The sequence below is a fragment of the Rousettus aegyptiacus genome, unplaced genomic scaffold, assembly GCF_014176215.1.
Source record: "Rousettus aegyptiacus isolate mRouAeg1 unplaced genomic scaffold, mRouAeg1.p scaffold_m13_p_5, whole genome shotgun sequence".
NCBI lineage: Eukaryota > Metazoa > Chordata > Mammalia > Chiroptera > Pteropodidae > Rousettus > Rousettus aegyptiacus.
Window position 1 is genome coordinate 67039164 of NW_023416308.1, and position 21749 is coordinate 67060912.

The 21749-nt window shown below is 39.5% G+C and overlaps 1 protein-coding gene across 27 annotated transcripts in view; it reads left to right on the plus strand.

The window, feature by feature from the left end:
* SYTL2 (synaptotagmin like 2) overlaps positions 1–21749 on the plus strand; it is a 95052-nt gene that overhangs the window by 53349 nt on the left and 19954 nt on the right. For 11 of the 27 annotated variants that reach the window (XR_004950803.1, XR_004950802.1, XM_036220461.1 and 8 more), the window contains exons 5-10: positions 6394–6472; positions 7421–7535; positions 8648–9430; positions 12637–16488; positions 19211–19312; positions 21312–21365. Coding sequence is in view for 23 of the 27 variants with exons in the window: in XM_036220461.1 (XP_036076354.1) it covers positions 6394–6472; positions 7421–7535; positions 8648–9430; positions 12637–16488; positions 19211–19312; positions 21312–21365 (4985 nt within the window). In the remaining 4 variants the exon portion in view is untranslated. The other 16 variants (XM_036220467.1, XM_016160359.2, XM_016160362.2 and 13 more) reach the window with 11 other exon arrangements.

A 21749-nucleotide genomic window follows, 5' to 3' on the forward strand; every position in this document is an offset into this window, starting at 1 on the left:
TCTGTAAATCAGAACAGAGCTGCCTCACCAGGATGTTGTGAGATTAAAGAAAATGAGGTGTAGGAACCACTTAGCATTTCTCAGAAAGAAAGAAAATTGGCGATCTTCAGGTGGCATTTTAATTATGTTATTGTAACATAGCTGAAGTATGGTCAGGAAGGCAAGAATAAAAATGTTAGATGGACCCAGCATGCTTTGCTCATTACACAGCGTGGGTGGTAACCACCCAGAACTATGGATGGAGCTGCTGTTTACTTCCTCCTTTCTGTGTCAGAAACCACTACTTTACTCAGTATCAGGTTCCTGCAGTGTTTCTCACCTATACTTTAACCTTTGGGAACTGGGTGTGTTAAGTGTATTTTCAGGCCTGTACTTTTGGACTAAGTGAACCTCAATGCAATGACTCAATACCTGTCAATATTTTTTTAGTCAGGAGTCAGGGACTGTGAGGCAACAGTGACTGGATATTGCAGTTTCTGGAGGAGTTTTTCTAATGGGCTCTGTGGCAAGAGCCCTTCTTTCTGTTGTGGGCACAGTTTTCTGGGGGTTCTGCCTGTGAAGAGCGAAAATGCTGTGGTTACTGAGCATGTACTCAAACACTGGAAGCTACCTGTGTTCTTTTGGAACTCATCTTTGTCTGTACCTGTCACAGCAGGAAGCAGAGAGAGGTTCAATGGGCAGAGGGGTAGAGATCGCGGCTCCTTGTAGAGTGGCAAAGGGAAAATGCCAGATGCTCACAACTGCGGTTCTGGTTGCTGAGCTTCAGCAGGGCGGCATTGGCTGGACTGTGGGCAGTGTTGGCACAGACTGGCATAAGGGACCAGTGTTTTGATTTTTAAAAAATTATATGTCTAATTATCACAGATTACCTTTTATAAAATATAATAAAAATGAATACTGGAAAAGTGGAATACAGAAAACAACAAAGGCATGCAAAGTACAGGATCATGTGCAGGGATGTCTCAGCAAATTGCTATAAATGATTCTAAATGCATGCTCTCAATTTCAGTACTTATCCAGTAGTGAACCAGTTACAAACAGTTCACAGCTGGAACTGGTCCCTGAATCACACCTTGACAGCACATCATGTTCCCCCAAATAATTGTGGAATATGTACATGATAATCTGCTGGACATAGCTGAGCCAAGGTGGGGAATACAGAATGCAAATGTGAGAAGCTCTTCCCCTGTGTTCAGGGCTCTGCCTTTAAATGAGGTGAAATGTGGCCTGATTATAGAATTAGTCCTGCTCTGCGGGGAGAAGCCCCTCCTCTGTTCGTTATGATGACATGTTCTGTAAAAGAAGTTTGTGTGCTTTAGGAAACATTGGGAGTCTAGGAGCCTCTCTACTGACCAGGGCCTTAGATGTCCCTGCAAATGGTGCTTCTTTGGTCTGAAGGAGCCTGGAAGTGGACCGACCTTTTAGTCTCTCTCATGTGCGCGCTCTCGCTCGCTCTCTCTCTCTCTCTCTCTCTCTCTCTCTCTCTCTCTGTATGTGTCTGTCTGTCTGTCTGTCTGATATCTCTTCCTTTAGGACTACCTCTCTGAGGACTGGTCCTTCTGGTAGCTTATATTGCCTTAGCTCTGTGGCCATATGCAGGACCAGCCCAATCCTCTAAAAAATTATAGTTTCTCCAGTGTGTTGCAAATTTCCTGATTCTTTTCCCCTCCTGGTTCCTCCTCCTATATCCTTTCTTATCCCACATCCCTTAGTTGCCTGGTGGCCTCCTTCTTTCTCCTTTGAAGGGATCTAACATCCATTCCACCCTAAGGAATACTTGACTTTTTAATAATGTAAGCCTATCTGGATGGAAAATTTGAGCTTTGTTTGTGATGAGCCAACCTCTGGACAGTGCATTTGATCTTTTGTCCTTGGATTGATGGCAATCCAGTGATGTAGCCGTCTTACTTCTCAGAGGCCTGCTCCTCAGAGTCACTTATATTAAGCTCTTAAAAGAATCTTTCTTAATCCTATAGGATCTTAGATTTACCCAGATCAGTTGTGGTAGGAATAGTTTCACTGTGACATCTGAGAGCCTTACACTTGGATGAGAATATTTGCATTAGATAAATCTGTAGCACCAGAGAAGTAATATTGTACTCAGTAAATACATACATACATACACATACATACATACATACATACATACATACATACATACATAAACAAACAAACCACTGATTTGAAAGGCTTACAGCATATTTCCTAATTTTCTTCCCTCGTGTCATCTCTGAGCCATTTCTTCGTTTGTTCATTCGTGTGTTCAAGCCTCACTGCGTGTCGTGTGTGCTAGCACAGAGCCGGTGCTGGGGAGGAGACACAGCGTGAGCTTCCAAGGAGCTCACAGTCCAAAGGGAGAGATTAACCACAGAAGACACAGGGAAAAGTCACTTGGAGAATTTGCTTCTGATTCTAGATGCTATTAATATTTAAGCTGGAAAAGCTTTTTAAAGTTTGAAAGTTGGAGTACTTTAGGCTGGGCATAAAAGCAAATGGAGTGTTCAGCTGCCTGTGTGATGTGCTTTTAAGATTGATGTAAAGTCTTCCCCAAGGACCCACCACAGCCGCTAACATTCTTTTTTTTTTTTTTTTTTTTTTTTTTAAGTCTTCAAAGACTTGCATTAAAATGCAAACACTTTTAGGAGGGAAATTCTAATGCCAATATCATAGCCTAATATTTTAATAATCTTCTTAATGAAGTAAATAGTTTGCTTAAGTGTTCCTTCTAGAATTGCAGGTAGTTTTTGAACAGTGTCTGAAGGAAGAAATTACAGTGCATTGGCTGTGAAATTTAGCTTGCTATAAGGTTTAAAAAACTCATCTTGTGGAATGTATTGAATATCTTTATATGCAGGACAGAGTCTACTGCTCTCTGAGAGGGATTCTAAGACACAAAAGACACAGTGTCTGGTTATAAAGAGACTATATTCTCTTAGGGGAAATAATGTATTCATATAAGAATATCTGATCACATAACAAATAGTGCCAGGGAGGGAGCAAATTCCTAATCCAAAATGCCAGTAAAATGTGCTGTAAGATTTGAGACAAGGAGACCCATTTCCAGCTGGGCTGACATAGACCCACTTCCAGCTGGCAGCATCACAAAGGAGGTGAGAGTTGGACTGGGCTTGAAGAGAAAGTGAGGATTAGGGCAAAGAGAACACAGCAAACACTTGGGGGTGGATCTGAGGGATAGGTGGAGTGGAGACAGCAAAGAGGTGAGTTTTAAAGCCAGTGAGTAGATAGACCACTTTGGCGTGAAGGATCGACAGAAAGAAGGGGAGGGAAGAGACAGGTGGTGGAACATCTCCGATTCCTCCCTGAGGAGTTCAGACTTTGTTCCATAGGCTTTGAGGATCCAGGAAAGGTAATGAGCAGAAGGGACAGGATCAACATTGTATTTTAGGCCATTCCAGCTTAGTGGTGGAATGCTGAATGGATTAGGGGACTAGAACTCAGGAGTCAGAAGGTCAGACGTGAGGTTAATACGGTTAACAGAAATAAAGGAGGTGCCACTACAGGTGGAAATGTAGTGACAAATGTAAGAGTCACTGGGAAGGAGGAATCACCGGACACTACTTTAGTCCTCTGGCCACAAACCACTGCTTTATCAATGTGAGAAGTCAGAGGCAGTGTGGCCTAGCCATTACGAGTGTCTTTGGAGTCAGGGTCAGACACACGTGGCTCAAATCCCCAGCTCTTTCACTAACTCATTTTCTGACATCAGGCAGTTTACTTAACTGCTCCAAGCCTTAGCTTTCTTACGAGTAAAATAAAGAGAAGAATATATACTTCATAGGGACATTGCAAAGATCAGTTGAGAATAAGAAGATTATTGTAGTGATGATTGCCCAATAAAAAACAGGCAAGCAAAACATTGCTGTATTTCTCTAGAGAAGCAAAGCAGAGCTTAATCTTGGAAGCAGCTGTGTTTTCAAAGACAGAGTTTGAGGCACAAGACTCTTGTCTTAATTACTTTTTCTAATTAAGCAGGCTTCTGAACTATAGCTAACCAGGTGTTCCACATTCATTCCATCCCCCCCCCCCCAATGTAAACCACAGGTAACCCAGTAAATGTTGTGTATTCCTGGTATTTTATTATCTGACCATGTGTTCTGAATACCTCATTTCTTCCTCTCTTTTGCTTTCTGAATAGCAGGAACAAAGGCATTTTGTTTAAAACCTAAATAATGTGCCTCATTGTAGTTTGGTAAATACCATGGATTAAAAGCAAAATGAAACAACAAGAAAAATATGGTTACCTGTCTGCTGCTGCCTTCCCTGCCACTGGCTCAGCTGGCCTTCATTTGTTTAATCATTTACCACTTGTGTACCAGACACTGTACAAGGCATTGTGGGGGACATAGAGATGGTTGAGATACTCTTGAGGGATCACCCAATTTACTATGAGAGATAAGGTATGTACACAAAGAATGAGGCTGCAGAGTGGACATGAAATACACAGCAGGGTAGAATTTAGTGAGCGTGGTTCATCTCTGGGAAGGAGGGGACAGACATCATGATGTGCAAGGCTAGGGGCCTGGGGGCCTTGATTTCCAGGGAGCGGAGAGAGGAGAATGAGAGGCTCTGCTTATCCTTTGTCCTTGGTAAGTGGGAAAGGGAAAGGAGGAAGATGGCAAGAAAAGAAAGGTGTTCCATAGAGAACCCTGGCCATAAGCACTTAGCTTAGGTCCACTGATTATTATGTGACTATTTTATTTACTAAGGGAGATGATACAAAACATTCAAAGAAACCAAGCATAGCATCTGTTATAAGATTCTTTGCATTACTCACGAGCTTTTTAATATGACTCTCAAGAGAAATTGTTTTCTAGTCCTGAGCTATTGGCTTGTTTAAATTGTATGGGCATTCAGAGTTCTATCAGTGACCACATTTCTTTTTTCATATTGGCTGTTAGATAACTTGATTCAAGTTTGTGCCCACCTGTTGCAAGAATAACCTCCTGTAATGTGTTTTTCTATTAGCCTTAAATCTGTCTCCATTATAAGTTCCTATTCTTCTTCCCTTCCCCTCCCCTCCTCATCCTTTTTTCCCATCCTTTCTCACATCCATGTGATCAGACTATATTTTATACACATCTGTCTCATCTACTGTAATTCCTTTCTGGAACAATGAGGAGGGTAACAAAAGGAAGAAAGGCTTCCTCAAAATGTCAGCCTGTTCCTGGGACTAACTCTGCACAAAAACAACAATTGAAGTGCAGACAGAATGGAAGGAAATGAAACTGCAGGAACATCTAGCCCACAATTTTAATGGCAGTAATCTTCAGCGAGGCTTTGTGGCCCTGGGGCAACTTGTTCCTCTCCCCAGCCTCTAGCTCCTTTGCTGCTGGGTGGAAAGCTAGCACCCTCCAAGGCATTTTCCAAGTGTTTGGCTCTGGGATGCCACTGGTGGAGCGTCACCAGGCCCCATGGCTTCAGCCAACTGTGACTTCACCACTTATGCCGGAGGCAAGACCACCAGAGCAGGAAGTCTGAGCATGCGTATTTCTACCCCATCCAGGACCACTATAATCTTTTGTCCTTCTTACTCGGTGGTAGCCGAGGGAATGGTTGTTCAGGAAGGAGATTGCTCTACTCACTTTTCTCCATTCCTTCTGGGATTACTCTTACCCTGGGGCTGTCCTGTCCCTCCAGTAGGGAATCATGGTCTAGAGAACCTGCCTCACTCCTCTAAGCCAGCTCCAGGCTTCCAGCCTCTCTCCATCTTCTGGATGCTGTGCTTGTCCTTCTGGCTCTTGTATTTGAGTAAGAACTCCCTTGGCCAACCTGCAGAGTTGGATTGAAAGTTCTCAGTAAGTTGCCCAAACCCACCAACCTCTCTGCACAGTGTTTCTTAGATTTGCTGTTTCTTCTATTCCTTTGCTGAGTCACTCACCTCACCTGAGTCTTCCCTTTCATTATTTGCTACCTGAATTAGAGCAAGCACTGCCTTTCTGCCCTGGCCTATGGAATTAGGCCCTAAAACTCTTTGGAACTTCATTTCAGCAATGACCTTCTCCCCCTGAGATCATTTGCTCACTTTCATCTGCACCTGATGTTAGTTTAGCTTCTGACTTTGAGACAAGTTCATTTCTACAAATTTAAATTGTGAACCTCCTGTGTGCCCGGTACTGTGATATAAACTTCATGGCTTCTGATGGATTGTTTTGTCTTGTCTTGTGCCTGTCTTTTGTTTCCGTTTTGCCATTTCTTTTGCTTCACTGTTTAATCATCTTGAAACCCAACTCCCTCTCCCTTGCTAGCAGTTTGATTTTTACAAACTTCCTTTCCTATCCTTCCTTAATAGGTTTTGGCTTCAGAAGCATGATTTATGCTTCCTCAAAGGGTGAGGTTTTATTCTCTGAATTATTGTTTCTTTTGTAATTCCAGCATGGTAAATCCAGCTTCTACCGTGATTGATACGTCCCAGGAAAACTCAAGGAAGTCAGCCATGTCTCCAGCCACTAAGGTAGACTGAGCTCAAACTTCAAAAATCTCATTTTTGGCGGAATGCCATTTTTCTCATTTTATCAAAGCACCATGAAATAAAGAGGATTTTGTAGTAATTTTTTGTACCAAATACAGATATTTTTACTATTTAATATAAGAAGTCACTCTTGTGGTAGGATAGTTGATGAACACTATGTTGCTGGTATACCATGCTGAAGACCCAGATTTCCTTCCATTGAGAAAAAAATGTCTGAAGCCATTGGGGGCTGCTTCTTTTAACCATGTGGAATGTAGCTTGTTAGTTACATGTCAATCCTTATTCCTATTTATAGCTTCCTGACTCTCTGTTACAGGTCCACTTGAGGGAAGGAATTACCAATATATAAAACTATAGACAGTGAACACCGATATTCAGGTGCACATAAATTAAAAAATTCTGTTTACTGATACCCTTTCTCCATTAGAATTGGTAATCACTATAGTGAATATGAAATATTTCAAGATCCCTTGATAAGTATCTTTTAGATACTTGTAGAAAAGGTCAATTACAATTATATTCAGTATGGGTTTAATCTAGCAGAGTGAGGGTCTTGTTGGTAGAAAGAGCTTTGGTGGGAATCTGTCCTGATCAGAGTATCAAGTTGACCCCGATCTTGACAGCTCTTTGATTTATCCAGGCCTAATTTTTCTCATTGCTATAAAATGTGAGGTATAGATTTGAATGCCTAGTTCTCATCTAACGTTGTAGGATTCTAAGATTGAGTATATTTTATACAGTTTTATTATATTGCATAACATATATATTCTATGCTAACTTGATTAACCAGGGCAATCACTTTTCAGACATGCCAGATAGAGTTTACTGGATAAAACTATCAAATATTGGAGATAATAAGCATTTGCTAACACTGAGTTGCTGTTATGACATTTAAAATGAGTTTAATAAACAAAGTTTTTTTTTCCCCAGGAAAGGAAGAATCCATTTAATAGCTCCAAGTTGCCAGAAGATCACTTATCTCAACAAACCAAAAATGAGCAGTCGAAAAATGGAAGGGCTGGTTTCTTTCAGACTTCAAAAGAGGGTAAATATTATTTTTATGGACTAGATATTTTTATCTTTGTTATCTGTGGACTAAGGGAAATTCTCAGAGTTCCTTTAACTGAAATAACTTTTAAGAGAAAGTGAAAGGTCCTGATGGTTTTCTTATTCTGCTTTGCCCATTGGTTTTCTGCCTGAGGGAAGGAAGCAGAAGTTTTAGACACTGCATTCCAGCCTTGGAACTGACACTTGTATAACCTCTATGCCTTGGGTTCCCCCTCAGTGAACTGAGACATTTTTTGACCAGAGGCATTCAGTCACTTATTTAGCAGCATTTATTGGATGTCTACCATGTGCGGACACAGTTCTCTTTAAGATTAAAAGAGTTCGCCTCAAGAGAAAAAGGCCACTTGACAATGTTATGATCTTCTAATCTGTAATTATCAGCTCAGTCCCTCAGGAGTATTTGATCAGTTTTGTGTACTTAATTAATTTAAGTCTATCTCTTAATGGAATTTTACCATTCTTCCATGCCGTTAAGAACACTAGACAATTTAATCTCTTCGAAAGTAACTGTAAGAAAATTCCATAAGCTTTAATGATTGGACAAGGGGTAGAAAATTAACAATCGAAAGTGGAGTTAAGAGTGTCAATTAGCTTGTTTTAATATTAGTGTATTCTCCCCTCTCCATTGAGTATACTTTATATAGCATAAACTATTTTACAGAAAAAGTCACTGGAATATGTTACCCTTTTTTTTCCCTTAACTTTTTGACAGTTAATTTTTGTTTTAGGTATTCAGGGTTTGTTTTGTTTTGTTTTGTTTTGTTTTTTAATTGAGTTCCTTTTCCTGGTTTGCATATGTGAATTCTTAAAGTAACTTCTGTATTTTTCTTTCACCTCCATGAGGAACTTTTAAAAATTCATTTAAAAAATTTTTATTGAATATAAAATACCTCAAAGTATGTATGTAAAGCACAATAATTTTAAATGTACAGTTGAATGAAATCCGTGCATGAATCTTTAAAGGCTTTTTAATTAGGTCTGCACTTACATTGCCTACTTTAATATTTAAATCTTAAGTTTATAGTAGGTGTTTTAAATAACAGAGTTACTCTCCAGTTGATATACCACTTAATGTGTTTTAATTTTCAGGTGAATTGTCAGAGTTAAAAGAAAAGTCGTCCAATCTGGATATTTCAAGCCCAAAATCGGAGAAACCAAAGCAGACTTTTCCAGACCCCGAGAGCGGATTCCAAATCAAAGCTCCAGTCCCAAAAGCCAGGAAAATGATCTACACGTCACATGATTTAAAGCAAGAAGATAACCAGCCTCTTCCTAGACAAAGGACGGACTCCCTGAATGCAAGAGGGGCTCCGAAAGGGATCCTCAAGCGCAACTCCAGCTCCAGCAGCACAGACTCAGAAACTGTCCGTTTCCATCAGAACTTTGACCCCAAAAGCAAGGTTGTGTCACCTGGCCTAACCATCCATGAGAGAATTTCTGAGAAGGATCATTCTTTGGAAGATGACACCTCCTCAACCCCACTGGAACCCTTAAAGCATGTGAGATTTTCTGCAGTGAAGGATGAACTCCCACCGAGTCCGGGGTTAATCTGTGGCCGGGAAGTGGGAGAATTCAGTGTTTTGGAATCTGATAGGTTGAAGGATGGAATGCAAGAAATAAGAGACATGGGTGAGTTTTGGAAGGACCCTAAACCTTTCCAGTACAGAAAGCCTTTGCCTTTACATCAGTCAGCCTCAAGCCCAAGTGCTGCAAAAAATGAAGTACATCAGCCACCGGCTTCTGGTTCTTTTCCAAGTAATGGGCACCCTTCTCCCTCAGAAGTTTTAACTGTGAGACCACAGTCCATTGAAAAGTCACCCACCGTCAGTGAACACAAAGCTAAATCATCAGAATTGTCCAAAAGCCCTGCTGGTAAGAGAGTTGTCACTACCAGACTATAAGCCCTGACCCAGTGAGTTGGAATGGCAAGGTCCACCAGCCCTGTAGAAGCTGCCTTTTGCTCCTTGCTATTCCAGCTGAAATTCAGGCAGGTGACACTGGGGAATGCTTATAATGCTTAATGGGTTTGGAGGTTTTCCTCAATGACCAATAGTTAAAAGAACCAGGTTAGTATAGTTGCTGGCCCAATATGCTTTACCCTAAAAAATGTGATCACATCAATTACTTTAACAAATTACAGCATTTTGAGTTAAATCAAGGTGTTTATACAGAGTAAGAACTAAAGATATGCTAATACCTTTTTATAGAGTAAATTATTTCTACTTATCTAATTCAAATTGATCAGTTACCGTTAAACCAAAATTTAGTTTCTCTTTTAATTTAGAATCTTTACATTCGTATCCTCAAAGGATGGGAAATTAGGCTTTGTGTCCTTACTATGACAAAGCCTCAGACTTTGGTCTGCCCGGGGCCTCTACCCATTTGTTCTTAGCCTTTAAAAGCTCTGGAGGGACTTTCTCTTTCAGCAGGTGTGAGCTGACAGGCAATAAGAATGCTGCTTTTTCCTGCCAAATAGCTAACTAGCCCTCTCTTGAAGGTCCTGCGGCTCTCAGGGGATGCCTGAAGCTGCTTTCCCATGCTTATATGATTACTGCACTATTCTTATGTATTAAAAAACAGAAACAAGAAGGAAAACCATTCTGTGTACTCTCCCATCTTCAGTAAATCTTAATCCAATCCTATGATTATTTCCTTACAGTCAAGAAAATTTACAGTCAAGTTTCTAACCCATTTGCTCTCACTATTCCCTATGAGTATAAGTTAACTGAGTCACTTTTGCTCAGCCCTACAGTTCCATACTTGTTCAGATCAAGCTACTTCTAAAAGGACAAAGCATTTTCACCACCTCTCTTCCTGGACATTTAAAATCATTGGAACAGACCAGGATATTTTTTTAAAATTACAAATTAGGTGCTTCTTCAAGAAATAAAGGAACTCATACTAAAGGAAATTACTCAAGTTTGAGTAAATATTAGCAAATATTTGGATACTGCTTACTGAAATGTTCATTCGAAAGATGAAAAAAATTTCTTTGGTAATATTTTCGTGTATTATAATTCAGAGAAGAAAATTGGTAAACCTTTCCTGTTTTTCAAACTGCACTTACTGCACCACAGAATATCTTTGAAATTTTGTATCAACTACTTATTTGTGCTTTCTGATTTTTAAATTGCAAATGATCATGAAATTTGGGAGGAAAGCATCATCAGCTGCACCCAGTTTGATCGACAGATGTCTCAGTTTATAAACAAAGTTCTGCTTGCTTATTAATGCCTTGCTTTTTTTCTGTTTACCACATAAATATAAGGTTAAAAAAATGGAGCATAAAAAGAAAATAAAGACCTCCCCCTAAACCGTAACCTCTCTGCAAATTATAAGGATTTGACTTTAGCTCTGAGCTTCAGAATAGTCACTATCATACTCAGGATTATCGTGGAAAAATAAAACAAAACTAAACAAAACAAATGAAGGAATTCCTTAGAGAAAATAAAACATTGCCTGGCATCACATTTTTAAAACAACTATTCTTATTTTAAAAGTAATAAACTTTCACTGTAAAACATTTGAAAATAAAAAAATGCCCTCAGATGCACTGATAAATGATGTTATACCTCAACAGCTAAAATATATGAGTCTAGGGTTTGGAAGCAAAATTGGCTCCTCTTATCAATCTTAGTAACTCATGTCATTAATTTTTTTTAAAATACACACGTAATGAAACAAATATCATCTGTGATGTCATTACCCAGAATTAACTATTGCTAGAATTTAATTGTAGAGCCTTTTGATAATTTTAGGCATAAATATAATTTTAAATTATGTTCATACTCTCTAGACTTCTTTTTTCAGTAACAGTATATAATATACAATTTTTTTTTATCATTGAGTAGTCTTCTGTTAAACTAACACAAAATTCTTAAAGATTTCTCAAAGAAACTTCACAATTATTGGCATATATTTAAGAGCGGAATGTGCAATTAAGGAAACTGGTATCTACTGTGTCAATTATTATACAAGACGTTATTGTTTTCACAGTTAGCCAGAATTGGTGATTAAAATTAAAGATAGAATTTTATTAACTGATATGTCCTCTAGTGCATTTAAAATGTGACTGACTTCGTTACAAATTCAAGTCACATAATTTTCAGGAGCATGTGTTGCATAGCTTAGCATTTATAAGGAAGAGAGAGAAGTGCTGAAGCACCTGAGTCTTAACTAAAGGGGAAGAATGTCCGAGTTCCCTCATCTACATGTGCCCCGTACCCTGTGATTAAGGCTCAGAAAGGACTTTCTCTAGTTTCTTGATAGCTTAGAAAAAACTTAGAAATTCTTCTCTAGCCTCCTAGCTATCGATTAGCCAACATCAGGGAACAGGTAGAGATCACATTCTCCCTTAGTCCTCATTTTAATTTATTTGACTACTTCTAACTACTTCTAACTCACAGATTACAGGAAGAAAATAAAGGATAATGAAGGAGCCTCTTGAGATCATGGTCCAAAAATCCCGGTATGCTAAATAACCACTGGGATAGCTATTAGTAAACGTCCTGGCACCCCATCCTCAGATACTCTGGTTTAATAGATCAGCACTAAGGCCCACGAATGCAAATATCCTCACTGTGGCATTCTAAGGTTCTAAAGGGAACTCCTTATTCAATCTTCCTTGAAAGTTGTTTTTCCAACTCCTAAAATCTGTGTTCTTCAAACTTGGGTATAAGACGCTCTCATAGGCTTTCTGAATGTGCCAGTGCATAGTCGGAGAAAAAAAATCAGCATCATATATCTTCCTGGAGTGTTAATTTTATGTAAAGATTTGAGAGTAGGAGAAAATTAATATATGAAATGTAATGTGGGGCAGAATACAAAATTTACACAAATTTTTTAAAATAAACCAGAGACTTCAAAGAAATTCCCAATTCAGTTTAATCCCATACTGCCAGGGGTCTGCATTTACCTTCCTTTACTATTATACGGCAACTTTGGTAGAATATCCTAATTAGGATGAATTTACATTATAACCCCTGGAAAATGCTGGTATAAACAGTAATGCGAGTGATTGAATAATAATACTTTAAGCATTCTCTTTTCTTATTTAGAAAAGCATTTCTGTGTTGCAGATGAACTGTCTTGTGTGGAGCCTGAGCCAACTCAGGTGCCAGATCATAGTTGTAGAGACCATCAGCAAGGTAAGCCTCCTCTTCTCAAGGCCCTAAAAGCTAAGACATCCTCACGCTCTGATCCATATGCCACCGAAATGAGGAAGACAACTGATGATTCCATATCTAAAGTCCTAGACTGGTTTAATCGAAGTTCTCATTTGGATGACAATAAGTCACCTCTCCAATATCCCCAAAGAACAGAGCCCGAAGAAGAATCAGACTTAAAATCACAGATTGCTATTGCCTTGGTGACAGATGACACCAGTCTAAAAGAAAATGGCTCAAAAGCTCTGTTCTCCACCAAAGTTGAGGTGACACCTATGGGAATCAATTCAAAATTCCAGGTAGAGAAAAATATGCTGCCTTATGGAAATTGCCAAGATAATGCAAAAATTAAACCTAAATCTATTAATTTGTCCCAACAAGACAAGGAAGGTTTAGGCATATTGCAACCATTTCAAACCTACGGTTCAAATCAAGAGAGTAGAACTACAGACTATAGTCAAGCTTCAAAAAACATAGGGGAAGGAAATGGGGTACCTCCCCCGACCAGTGACTATTCCTGCAGTGCCCTCAAAGGATCTGATGCAGCAGACCAAGTTCCATGCAACATTAAGGAGGTTAGCAGCTTATGTGAAGAAGAGCTCAAGCTTCACGTTTATGAAAAAAATAGAGGAAACTCAGAGGCGAATTTTGACTCTTCGAAAATTGTCAAAGAAACAAGTTTGAAAGACAACATGAAGACAGAGAGAGAGAGCAAAGCTTCCTTAGAGCCAGAGATTATTGAGCCACTCTCCAGGGCTGCCAACAACAAATCTCCTTGGAAGAAGCCTGAGGTCCAACTACAACAAGAAGCCAGTGAGGTTCCAAAGAACCAAGTGCAAAGAGAGAAATACAAAAGAGTGAGTGACAGAATATCCTTTTGGGAAGGTGAGAAAGCTACAGCTAAGTTAACTCATAAAGAACCCAGATCTTCACTCAATCAGGGACAACCTTCTGCTAAAGCATATCAGCCTGTGAAGTCCATGGGCAGTTCATCTGTGGCCCAGAATGAATATAATCAAGTCACTGCCAAACAAGTGGTCCTAGATGAGGACGGCCAAGCAGCCTGTCTGTCCAGTTTTTATTCTTCAAATAAACCTAAAGAGAACAAGGCCCAAATATCAGGTCCATCCAAAAGTTATCCTTCAATTGACCAATCGAGTAAAGTGTCTCTGTTTCAGAATAAGATAAATGAGCCTATAAAAAGATTGCCAGTGGCAGACAATTTGCATTCTGAAGGAGACATCACTTTACCAGCATTGCAACATCCTTCAAATGTTAGGACTGAAATACATACTTCTTTGGAGAAAGACAGACCTGTAATTGGTGAATCACATACCAATTTTAAAGTTCTGTCATTAAAAGAAAGACTAGATGAACCCAATGCAGAATGGATTTCTAATCACTCTCGATTTGAGAATTTGAGGAAGTTTTGGGACTTAGGAGCCAACTCAAAAAGTCAGGATAATGTTGAGAAGAATACTATGACAATAAGCCAAAAAAATTCTGTGCATTTTAATAGCCAGAAACACGAAGAATTACTTGACAGCAAATCATCAGGAAAAAATATCCATAAAACAGAGATGTTTCTGAGCCAAAAAAAAGTTCCGGCAACAGAGGAAATAGGGAAATTAAATTCAAAGTCCACACTCCAGGTGTTACCAGATGAAACTGTATTTCCAGTGAGACCACCCAGAAAGTCCACTCATCGGTTGCCAGGAAATGAGTCATCAGAAGAAAATGTGGAAAAGAATACCAAACAGTTTGTTATGCCAGTGTTCAAGGAAGAAAAGGATTACTCAGACCAAGATATTCAAGAATCCATTGTGAAAACAAGTGTTTTACCTAAAGACTACAAAGACACTTTTAGTGACAGCTTACAGAAGTTGCTTTCAGAAGCCTCATCACCAGCAGTCCAGCCTTCTGGTGGAAAAGTTCATGGAAAACAAGTGCTTGAACCAGATGTGTCTGAAAATAGGACATGGCTACAAAAGACAGGTTTTGCTGATGCTGAAGAAGCAGCCAAAGAACCTAAGGAGATCATTAATGAGCGTATATGCAAAACAGTAGCTCCTCCAAAGGTCAAACTAAACACTTTGGCTGATAGTCTAGACAATCTCCTGAAGGAAGGAACTGGAATGATACCCTCTCCCTTGCAAACCAAATTGAAACCCGTCACCACTAGGATCGACTCTGAGCCTGAAGAGAGAGTTTTTGAAAAAGGGATAGAATGGAGTCATAACTCATCAGCTCATCAGAGAGAGATAATAACTTCTTTTCCAGAGAGGGAAGAAACTTTGGGGAAAATGGCTTTCCCTCAGGAAGCTGAAAGTGGTGAGTGCCAGCTGAACATAGAGAGCTTGTTTCAGACGGCTGCAGAAAGTTCTCGGCCTTTGGAACAACCTTCCCATCTTCACAGAAAGGGTTCTTTTGGGGATGTGGCCCACTCTCCCCACGATATGCCTTCTTCCAGGGATGCTCATCTTGCTGCCCAGGAAAAGGCATTACCTTTTCAAAGGGAAATTTCAGAGACTATAGAAAAATGTATTCTTCCCAAACCCGCATTGAGTGATGTGAATGTTGTATTACAAAAGCTACTTAGAGAAGCTTTGTTGAGTTATCCAGTTGATCGGGAAGTAGTTATTGGAGAAGTAAAAGCAGAGTTTCCTGAAGGAGTACAAGCAGCAGGTAGCCCCCCAAATTCTCTGGCAATTATCGCACCATTGGCTACAATGGACATCATAGTTCCAGACAGAAAGATTCATTATTCCTTCAACACAGTTTCTGATGAAACTTATGAAGTTGGATCCTATTTAGCTGCTCAAAGGTTTCCATCAGAACAAAGCCCTAGCTCATCTGGTTCCACCATTACTCAGTATGGCAAAGCGTTGCCTCAGGAAGTAGCAGAGATTGTGAGGGAAACAATTATTCAACCTAAATCAGAGATGCTTGAATTCAGTGCTGGCTTAGAAAAACTACTAAAGGAAAGGATGGAAACGCCCTCCTCAAAACATGAAAGTGACACAGGGACTCTTTCTCCATCAAAGTTAATAGGTAACACTCAGGTGCCCAGGCAAGCTGCTTCTGAATTCCACCCTGAGGAACTAAAAGAAACAGTAAAAAAGTCTGAGGCTCCATCAATAGCTGAGAGTGCTTTTGATACTGGTTTTGAGCAACTCAAAGAAACACCTGAAGCTCCTTCTTATCAGCTCCAGGTGTCAGTGAAGGAAGAAACTCCTGAGAAGGAGACTTCACAGTCAGAGCAGGCCAGGTTCTTGGGGAGAACCCAAGAGACCCCTGAAATGAAGCTGAAGAGTAATGTTCTCAAATCTCAAGTCAACCAGTATGATAATGTATTGGGAGGAGAAGCCGTGACTGATTTCTCAGTAGGTCTCTATGGTTCTGAAAGTGGAGTTGAGGTCCCTGGAACTCCACAACTTTACGTAGACCATGAAATAGGGACCACGGAAAGTATAAACCCCCTAGAGCACAGGAATAGTGAACGTGAGTTTGCAGGTGTTCCAGAAGGAGCTTTTCAGGCACCTAGCTTTGAAGAGGGTCCTGGAGCAATTAGTGTGTCCAGAAATAGGCAAGCCGTTCCTGTCCTGACCAAGAAGGAAAACCCTGCAAAAACAAGTAAAGGTGAATTGATTCTGGCATCACCATGTAAGAGACAAGAGAAAGAGGAAGAATATAAAGGTGTCTCTGACTCTGATTTTTCAGATGGAAACATTGGTTCTAATGCAGAAAGCTGGCGAAATACCTCCAGTGACCATTCTGAAGTTTTTAACCTCTTGGTTAATGAGTTGATTTATGGAATAATGATGTAAAAGATGATAGTTTTTTTTTTTTAATTGAAATTAATTTGACAGTCCCAAATGGTCACTAAATTCTTATCATTTCAGTTCTCCCTAGCCATTCTTAATAATTAAAAAAACTACATTTCCTTTTATATTCTTTAATCAAATGAGTTGCATAGAGATAGCTTTACCCCCAAGGCAGTGTTTTAGAATCTCACTTTATTCTGATTAATCAACAAGTGAACTTTTAGGTTTTAAAAATGTTTTTTAAAAAACTTTTTGGCTTTAGAAACTACCTCTAAAATATTTAAGTAAGTTTTCCTCCCGGATTTAGAATTTCTTTCATAATTAGCAATCCAAGCAGAAGTCTCTAAGTAAGATTTACGGCAAGAAATTGCCACAAATGGGCACAGATTTCCTTTTTAGGTGCAATCAATACTTTATCCTGGCTAAATACCAAGAATAAAGTGCAAGGCTGAAGCTTCCTTTCCCTTGGATACCTTGTGCTGTGGTGGTTTTATTGCCACTCTCTCCCTCTTGTTTTCAATTATCTGCAGAATCTTCCCCTTCTAGAGTATGACTTTGGTCGTTGACTTCACCTGACTCCACCTCAGGGCATTGTCTGGCCTCCTGCATTTCTTTGGCTCTGGCCTTGGCTAAGCAGATGAAGATCTTAATCGATTGATTACCACATTCATCTAAGTGGACTTGGGGGTACTGGTTTCAGCCAAGCTGTGAAACTTAGGGTTTATCTCAGTTTGCTATTTCATTCAACCCGAACATTTTAGCAGAGAAACACAGGAACAAATAGGAATGAAAAGTTACCTGATTCAAGTGATGAAATGATAAAAGATGCTCTCTAGTGAAACATTTTAACCAAAGTTGCACAATAACTAGTGTCGATCACCTTCTTAGTAGCTTTAATAGGATTTGTTATTTTCTACCTCCCTTCAGTCTCACTGAGAATAAATAAGCCTTACTGAGTGGCTAATTTATGAGGTTTGGGTACCTTGGCAAGCAGCTATAGGGCTTCTTCTTGAAAACTGACCAAAAACCCATCTTTAATCCTAATCAATCAAGTTGAAGGACCTCTAGCCATTGTTGCTGGTAAGGAAAGGAAAGTAAAATATGTCTCTGAATCCAGACATGAGCAAGAGCATAAGTCAGCATGTGAAACTCATTGAAGCAGACTTTGATAAACAACCCTGTCAGAGGATAAACTGACTCCTCGGAGGAGGGGGGCTCGTAACAGCAAGGTGGTCTTGTAACTCATTAAACAGCAAAAGTCTATCTAAAAATGATATAATCAACTTTAATTAACCATCGGACAGAGCCCAGAGAAGATATTTTAAAATCATAAGCCAAGTAAGAGACGTAAAATAGTACAGTAATAGTTTTCTATCCTCTAACCTAAATTATTTTAAAACAAACATGCGGTGGTGAGGTGAGAGTAGAGGAGAACCTGACTACAAAGGCACCATAAATTTGGTGAGCAACCTAACATATTTGACTTATGGGTGAGCTCTTCTCTAACCAATATCTCAAAATGCTCCTTTAAAATAAAAAGGATCCCATGGTCAAATACTTTCAGAAATGCTGGGAGATTATGCACATTATAAGTACATTCAAGTCTCTGAGAAGGTCTATAGTAAAAAAAAACAAAAACAAAAACAAAAAACAAAAAACAACCTTTTAAATTTGAACACAGAGCATCCCAAATTTAAATTGTCTTAGAAGCCTTGTGCTGTAGAATGCCTATTTACATTGAGCAGAACTGGGATGCATTTTAATAAAAGAAGTGGTTCCCAAATTCGTTGGCTTACTAATGGAACCATTTATTGGTTTAAAACATTTTTGAAATGCCTATTGCCAACCACTGTTCTAGGCACTGAGAATACAACGGTGATAAATAACAGTACTCAGAGCAGGGTTCTGATGAGGTATTTACTGTCAAAATAGAAAAATTACTGTCTAGAGAAATTTTTTTTGTAAGGTTAGATATATTTCATTATTATATTCTGAAGTTACGCCCTTTTTTTTCCCCCCTTTTGGTCCTAAAATGTCTTTCCTTTTATAAAGGAAAGGCATTAGTAGATGATAGAGCCACCCCTTGCCCCTTTAAAACGCCTTAGCAAAATAAAAAGTTGACTACCTCATGTCATTTCCCAGAATTTTGATGGACATCTTACTAGCTCAAGAAACCCCAAAAGCCTACATCTGTTGATCTAGAGAATTTACCCATCTGTGTATTCAATTATAGACAGATGTTAAACATCTGAATCCTGCCTTCTATGGTTTTCAGCTCATTTTTTAAATGCTCCTAAAACCATTTTGTGGCTATCTTCAAATGCTAGAAATAAAGTGGAAAGATTCAAAGTCTGGCACAGAACAATCATGTGCCTAAAATAGAGGTGTAGAAGACATTAATGTGGTAATCTTGTTTCTATATGATCTATACTTGCAAATATTTCTCCACCAGGAAAATTAATTTTATAAAGGACATACTATTAGTGAAGAAATTTTATTTTCTTCTGCGAAGTGCTCCATAGAATAAATAAAAGTGTAGAAGCTAATGGCACAATCTCACCTTTCGACCTGCCATTTTAATGTCCATTGGTTATTAAGAATTTGGTGGGTTTTTTTTTTTTTTTTTTGTATGTGCAGTGTTCATTGGTTTTGTCTTATAACAGGTTCAGAAGAAGAACCCAGTCCTGTTTTGAAAACTTTGGAAAGGAGTGCTGCTAGGAAAATGCCTTCCAAAAGTCTAGAAGACATTTCATCAGATTCATCAAGTGAGAATGAAGTCTGCCCCACTGTTCATGCCTCCATCTAAGCTTTAAAATGCTTATGTGCTCCTCTGTGGCCTCACTGCATGCTGTTGTGCACTGAAACCCCTAAAGGGAGGCTTAACAGATGAGAATAACCCAAGTGAGCTAAAAATGGTCCCCCTGAAGTGGCTGGACCTTGCTTTTAAAATGATGTCTAAGGTTTGGTTACTAGACCACCAGGTTTCCTTATATTAAAGAATCCCAGTTTGAGTGTTTATTCGAGCACAAGCGGGTTTTAAAAGATTGCAGTAGCTTGTGGTTCTAGCAGTAACAGCTTATGTTTATTAGTACTATGTGCCAAGACTTGGCTAAGCATTTCACATGCATTATTTTATTTATCTGGCATACGCAACCCAGTGAGGGACAAGTCGTTGTTATCCCCATTTTACAGATGAGGAAAATGAAGTTCAGAGAGGTGAAGTAACTTGCTTAGTATCATACAGCAGATCTGGGACTCAAAATCAACAGACTATTGTTGAGAGGATTTATGAAGTGAGCATGTTATATATGACAGTGTTGGATGTCTGATGAATTTTGCATGATATGGAAATGAATTAGTCCCTGGCTTCAAAGACTTTCCTTTTGTATTCCTTCTTTTCATGCATTTCTTTTGGACACTGGAATTATAAGTCCAAAGACCACCTGACACACAACACCTGAGGCACGCTATTCCATGGGTGAAAGATTTCTTGAGTGTTAGCATTAAACATAATGTACTGTAGGGACTTGTGGGCCAGACAAATGGACTTAGAAATCATGACTTCTAAGGGTTTTGTTTTTATTGTTTTTAAACTAAGATACACCCACAGGATTGCAGATGGTCATGAGAAAATTTACTGAGTAAAAGTTAACCACTGCCAAACTCATATGATTAAAAATTGACCATTGTCATATTTAGAATATTTTTTATGCATCTGTAATTGAGACTAAGAAGTCAGAATTTAAGAAGGAAAAGAAAAAAAAAGAAAAACACTCTGTTAAACAATGTCTAAAATTCAGAGATTCCTAGGGCTCTAAAGGCAGTTTTCCCAGTTTGGCATGCAGTCCTAGCCTTGCCAAAAATCTTGGAATCTCAGGGTTGGAAGGGACCTTGAAGGTCACCCATGCCAAACTCCCTTCAATGTAGGAATTCCCTCTAAAGCCTTCTCAACAGGTGGCCAACCCCCACATCCGCCTGAATGCTTCCAGAGAAGGCGAGTCCAGTCTTTTGTTGGACAGCCCGATTGTTCTGCCTAATATTGGTGATGGGCCCTGAAGGAAAACAAAAAACAAAAAACAAAAAAAAACAAAAACTCGCAACAATTGTTCAATTTGGCAAACCTCTTGCCTGAAAGCAAGGGGCTATCTCCATGGTGCAGCTTTAACGTACTCAGGAATGTGTAGGGTTAAAAAAAAAATCACCATCAGCTGACGGGTATTCCTGCACGCTCCCTTCCAAATACCGATACCCACTCTCATGTTAGCCTGCCAAGATTCCTCTTAGCAGCTGGTCCCCAGTTACATCTCTTCAGTTGACTTCCCAAGCAAGGCTCCCAGAGGCATACACAAATGGTGATGCATGCACAGAAATATTTGTTAATGACCATGGGTTTGGGAAGGTGTTAGTCATGGCTAGCATCTTACCCTTTTTAGAAGAATAGAGAGGCTGTTGCAGCCCCACGCTTTCTCCCGCTGCCCGCCGATTGCTTGCTCTGAGCTAACCCTCTAACCCTTGGGAGTCCGTGTGCAGCAGTGTGCTGATGTAAGCTGCATCAGGGCTGAAATGGGAGCTCCCGCTATGGCACTGGCTCAAGTAGCTAATCTGAAGAGAAAGTATTTTGGGGAAGACATCTTGGTTGCACCCCTCACTGCATCTTGACTCATTGCTTCCAACTCCAAATCCGGGGGCTTTCATGGACAGTCTCATTTTTCTTTCTTGCCAAGGGTCAGCTGTGTTAACCATTTGTTAATTTCTCCTGAACAGATCAAGCAAAAGTAGATAATCTGCCAGAAGAATTAGTACATAGTGCTGAAGATGGTAAATATCTTTATGTGTTTGCATGTCTATCTCTGTGTTAGGTTATGGGGTGGTTTGGGCAGTCACTGGATACAGCTGTTGGATAAATAGAAACGTCATTTGCCACTGTGTGATGAATGGTGCCTAAGTTATTATAAAACGGTTCTGACTTGGTGCATTTAATATAATTGTTTATGTTCTTAAGGCTTCTGCTAGTGATAGTGTTGTGAGGATCTCATCAGAGACCCTTGGGAAGCCAGGATTTCTATAAATAGAAAATTGTATTTCCATGAGTATGAGCTGATTTTTGCTACGCTGACTTGCAGGACTCCCTGTGAAAGCAGGAAGAGTGGCGTGGGTTCCTGGGTTAAGTTGTTCCTATATTGATTCTCAACTCTTAGCATT